This window comes from Haematobia irritans, chromosome 5 (genome assembly GCF_050003625.1).
Source record: "Haematobia irritans isolate KBUSLIRL chromosome 5, ASM5000362v1, whole genome shotgun sequence".
In the NCBI taxonomy this organism is placed as follows: Eukaryota; Metazoa; Arthropoda; class Insecta; order Diptera; family Muscidae; genus Haematobia; species Haematobia irritans.
The window spans coordinates 40,863,437-40,869,436 of record NC_134401.1 but is presented as its reverse complement, the minus strand read 5'-3'; the positions used below and the strand labels follow the sequence as shown (position 1 = coordinate 40,869,436).

The window sequence follows — 6,000 nt, the reverse complement described above, 5'->3', positions numbered from 1 at the left end:
GTCTTATTACTTTGGAATATATTTATATGTATATGTTTGTTTTTTGTATTTTTTTATTGATTTTGGTATTTTTAAAACACTTGTGTTGTTGCTTTTTAAACAATTTACAATTCATTCACATCATCACCAATAATAATAAATTAAATTTTTTTCCTCAATTTTTATCTTGCTTTGACAAATATGTATATGTGTATATTTATATATAGTTATATATAAATATATAAGTTGTTTTGTTTTATTATTTCATAATAATAATAATATAGATTTTTTTATTTTTAAATTAGTTATTTTATACATATACACGAATGCGAGAAATAAGGTTAATTTAAGGAGAAAATGGGGGGGGGCAAGGGTTTTTGGGACTTTTTGGAGAATAAAATATTTTCAAACATATACACACACATCAATAAATTTATCTAACGACTAAAAATGAAAGAGGGAGAAACAGAGAGAGAGAGTGAGAGAGAGAGAGGAACCTGATGGGGGAGGGAGACTTTTTTATTTATTGAAATCTTTCTCATTTAAAATTTATGCAATTTTTGGTATATTCTCCCTGGGGGCATTTGGGTCATTCACTTTTTGTAGAATATTCAAATATATATTTTTTTGTCTTTCTAGAATATTGATTTCACCAATCATGTTTTTGGAATTCATCCATAAAAATATACACGCACACATGCTCGTGACTAGTTACATACATACTTATCATAGACAATATTCCCGTGTAGGTGTATAGAAAAATGAATGCTCTTGTCTTGAATAGCTGGGCATGGGCTTCCTGTGTGTGTGTGTGTGTCTCAATAAAAGATTCAAAATTGTTTGTTTTGGAATTGTTGGTAGTTTGGGCTTTGTTATTATTTTTTTTTCTTTTGTAAAGTTTATAATTAATACATTTGATAATAATTAATAATATGTATATATATATTTTCAATATAATTGTATAATAATTATAATAATAATTAATTAATTAATAATAATATGCATAATAGTTAATTGTTTTGGATTTTCATTATTTTTTTTGTTTTGTTCGTTCTTTCAATATTTATAATTTTTTCTTATATTTCCTTTCTATATATTTTTCTTCTTAATTTTATTCATTCTTTATACATACATACTCTTTGGTATATTCATCTTATTATCATAATCCTCTCCATTATATACTGCAGTGATTTTGTTTATAATTTATGTTTATTTGTAGCTTTTATTAAATTTTTGGAAATTGTATTTATAGGAAAATTTTGAAAAAATAAAAATTTAATTGCAAAAAATTTCAAAAAAATTTTGTTCTGGAATTTTTGTTATTGTTGCTGTTTATAGCTTTTATTGTAGTGTTGTTGTTTTATTTTTTTAATTGTATTACCTGATTGCTTACTTGTGGTTGCTGCCAATAGTTTGTTCTTGGTGGAGGGGGGGAATGGCATTGGTAAAGGGTTTTTTGTTTTCAAATTGACAGAGAGTGTGTTGCTTTTTTTCTATTAATATTGCACAGGATTTGTTTGGAGTTTTTTTTTTAAATTATTTTCTATCTGGAGATTTTCTGTCCTCTATGATGTGTATTTCGATTGCTTGTCGTGCTGTTAATGAGTGACGGAGGTTAGTTCTTACGTTGCTGTGCTTTTGCTATCCTTTTCAGGTTTTGTGTGTGTGTGTGTATGTGTAACTGTCTACTTAGACCTAGCGGCCTCGGGCCCATCTTAGTAACGCATCAGCCAGTACATCCAGATGTGCTTTCGTCTGAAAATAAAGATTTAAAGCAAACATTAATTTTAGTTTTAATTTTAAAATAACAGATATCTAAAAAAAAATATGAACATTTTACAAATTGTAAATCTTTTATTTTATTTATTAACACATGTGAGAAAATAATCTTGCACACAAAGCAAATATTTGATGATGCTAAAATACAAGGTTTTTACAAAATCAAAAGTTCTTAGATTTTTTTTAAATACAATTCGTTTTAGTGATCAGGAAGCATTTTAATCAACAAGGCTTCGATATAAATTTGATTGCCATTATAAACGAAACGATGCGAACTGGTAATCTCTTGGAAATATTTTAGATTCCTCGTAATATATAAATTACAGAATCATTGTCCCCGTTTTGCTTTGCATCCATTCCAATTACAATTATTAATTAAAATTCGTTATCAAATCGATAAAGAAAACAAAACTTGCATAATTTGAATATGATTAGAATAATTATACGTAAAAATTTCATATATGTTTTACATAAATAGCTAATTTTAACAGTTTGAGTTTTTCTACCTTGCACACATGATGAATTTGCATTCCTCATATATGGATTTATAAGTAAAATTTCAAAATTCTATAATATTGGATATCAATTCCATTTTTTAAAGTTTTAATTTTTTTGTAACAATTAATATTGGATTTTATGCATTGCACACATGATAAAATTATATCTTGTATCATAAACGCTAGTTAGGGTTACTTTGTAGTAAAATTTTATATTGGATATCAATTCTACTCTCAATTTAAAACATCAATTTTGTAATAAATAAAACTAAGTTACGTTTTAACGACAATCTAATTGATACCAATTCTAAAGTAATTTTTGAAAATATTTCTCTAATAACAAAACCTATCTGGAATACAAACCACTCATGTGTGCAAAGCTTTAAAATAAAAAAAAAATTAAATAAAAATAAAATATTAATAATATTCAATTTATTTTAAGAATTGATAATGACTTGATATTCAATATTAAACAATTTCGAAAAATTATCACATATATTGGGTGCAAAAAAATAAATTAAATGTGCATAGCAAAAATGATAACAATTTCTTAACGAATTGTGTATATCAAACTAAGAGTTTGGAAACTCATTTGTTTAATAAAATCTAATTGATACCCCATTTAAAGTAAATATGCAAGTATTCGTATAATAATATTAGTTAGCTGGACTATAGATTTTTTATGTGTGCAAGGTATAAAGGCAAATAAGATTTATTAAAATCTAGAAATAGAAATAAAATATATTATTAATATTTATTTAGTAGGAATTTCTTTATTTTTAAGAAAAATCGATGATGATCCCATGAAAAGAATGTTGATCATCTCTCCTACTTCAGTTCCCATTGCCGTATTTAATTTTTGATTTTATTTTTAGTTTACAATTTTACTCTGGCATAATTATTAGTTTTAATTTTAATTTTAGTTTAAATTTTAACTAGACTTTTAATTTTAGTTTAAATTTAAATTTTTCTTTTTATTTAAATTTTAAGTTTTAAAAACAAAAAATTATTGGTAAGCAATTTCATTATATTTTTTTGTAGTTTTAATTATTTTTAAGACATATTTTTCTTTATTGAGCCCTTTTGTGTTTTAATTATTTTTAGTAATTTTTAATTTTAATTGTTGATTAATATTTTTAGTTTCAATTTTTTTTTTTATTTTTGAAAAAACAAATTTTAATTTTTGATTTTAATTCTTGTTATAATTTTGATTGTAATTTTTTTTTTAGTTTTTATTTTAAAAATTAAATTAATTTTTTACTTTATTTTTAATTTTAATTTTTAAAAACAAAAATGTTTGGTAACCAGTTGAGGCATTTTTTTACTAAATTTTAATTTAATTATTGATTAAAATTTTTTAAACTACAAGTGTTCAAGGTTTTAAGCTGAAATTAAAATTTTTTATTTTAATTTTTGTTTTAATTTGATTTTACTTGTTGTTTTTAATTTAAGTTTATATTTTAAGTTAGGTTAGGTATAGTGGCAGCCCAATATTTCAGTCTCACTTAGACAATGAAGTCCATTGTGATACCACGGTGGTGAACTTCTCTCTTATCACTGAAAGCTGCCCGATTCCATGTTAAGCGCTATGACAAGGGACCTCCTTTTTACTACTGAATCCGTACGACGTTCCATATTGCAGTGAAACCACTTAGAGAAGCGTTGAAATACTCAGAAATGGCACCAGCATTACTGAGGTGGGATAGGTTAGCTTAGGTTAGGTTATGTGGCAACCCGATGTATCAGGCTCACTTAGACTATTCAGTCCATTGTGATACCACATCGGTGAAGGTGGGATAATCCATAGCTGAAAAACTTGTTGGTTTTTGATCGAAACATGGTTTGAACCCATGACCCTGTGTTCGAAAGACGGGCATGCTAACCATTGCACCACGGTGGCTCCCTAGTTTATATTTTTGATTTTGAATTTAATTTTAATTAATTAATTCTAATTTTAGTTTTAATTTTTATTAAAATTTTTAATTTTTTTTTGTTGTAACTTTGATTTTCATTGATTTAAAATTTATTTATTTAAAATTTATTAATTTATTTTATTTAATTTTATTTTAAAATTTAATTTAATTTAGGTTGTAATTTTCCCTTGTTGTTAGTTTTAAAAATTAAAATATCTTGCAGAACATACACGATCTTCTGTCCTCATTTCAGTTTAAATTTTAATTTGACTTCTAATTGCAATTTTTAAAAACAAAAAATTTTTTGGTAATCTTTTAAGGCAATTTTATCATAATTTTAATTTTAATTAGGTTTTTGATTTTAATTCTAAGTATAGATTTAATTTTTGTTTTTAAATTTGATTTTAATTTTTTTATTTTTAATTTTATAATTTTAGATTATAATTTTTCCTTGTTATTACACTTGTAATTTAGTCAATGCATGGCTTTAAGCTGAGATCAAAAACAACAATAACTTGTTATTAATTTTAACAAGTATATACGGCCGTAAGTTCGGCCAGGCCGAATCTTATGAACCCTCCACCATGGATTGCGTAGGAACTTCTACTAAAGGCTGTCATCCACAATCGAATTACTTGGGTTGCGATAACACTTGCCGATGGCAAGTTATCGTAAAACTTTTTAACACTGTCTTCTAAATTGTAAGTTAGCCCATACGGGGTATATATTAAACAAAAAAAGGCCGATTAAATACGTATATAATATAGTTTGACAAAAAAAAAAATTGACAAAATTTTCTATAGAAATAAAAACGTGACAAAATTTTCTATAGAAATAAACGTTTGACAAAATTTTCTATAGAAATGAAATTTTGACACAACTTTCTATAGTAATAAAATTTGACAAAATTTTCTATGGAAATAAAGTTTTGGTAGATTATTTTTGGCGATATGGACCAATTTTTGTGTAATAAGTCATCGGCTATATATAACTAAAGACCGATATTGACCAATTTTTACATGACTGTTAGAGGCCATATATTGACAAAATGTACCAAATTTCAACCGCATCGGATGACTTTTGCTATATATAATTATGGACCGATATGGACCAATTTTTCCATGGTTGTTAGAGACTATATACTAACACCACGTACTAAATTTCAATTGGATCGGATGAATTTTGCTCCTCCAAGAGGCTCCGGAGTTCAAATCTGGGGATCGGTTTATATGGGAGCTATATATAATTATGAACCGATATGGACCAATTTTTGCATGGTTGTTGGAGGCCGTATACTAACATCAGGTACCAAATTTCAACAGGATCGGATGAATTTTGCCCCTCCAAGAGGCTCCGGAGGTCAAATCTGGGGATCGGTTTATATGGGGGCTATATATAATTATGGACCGATATGGACCAATTTTTGCATGGTTGTTAGAGACCGTATACTAACATCAGGTACCAAATTTCAACAGGATCGGATGAATTTTGCCCCTCCAAGAGGCTCCGGAGGTCAAATCTGGGGATCGGTTTATATGGGGGCTATATATAATTATGGACCGATATAGACCAATTTTTGCATGGTTGTTAGAGACCGTATACTAACATCAGGTACCACATTTCAACCGGATCGGATGAATTTTTCCCCTCCAAGAGGCTCCGGAGGTCAAATCTGGGGATCGGTTTATATGGGGGCTATATATAATTATGAACCGACATGGACCAATTTTTGCATGGGTGTTAGAGACCGTATACTAAGACCACGTACTAAATTTCAACCGGATCGGATGAATTTTGCTCCTCCAAGAGGCTCCGGAGGTCAAATCTGGGGA

The 6,000-nt window shown here is 27.2% G+C and overlaps 1 protein-coding gene across 1 annotated transcript in view; it reads right to left on the bottom strand.

The window, feature by feature from the left end:
• Window positions 1-1,158: 1,158 nt before the first annotated feature.
• Window positions 1,159-6,000, bottom strand: part of jeb (low-density lipoprotein receptor domain-containing jelly belly protein) — a 255,492-nt gene continuing 250,650 nt past the window's right edge. Inside the window, exon 4 of the mRNA XM_075312797.1 lies at window positions 1,159-1,734. Coding sequence (XP_075168912.1) covers window positions 1,675-1,734 — 60 coding nt within the window. The 3' untranslated portion in view covers window positions 1,159-1,674. The remainder of the gene's footprint in view (window positions 1,735-6,000) is intronic.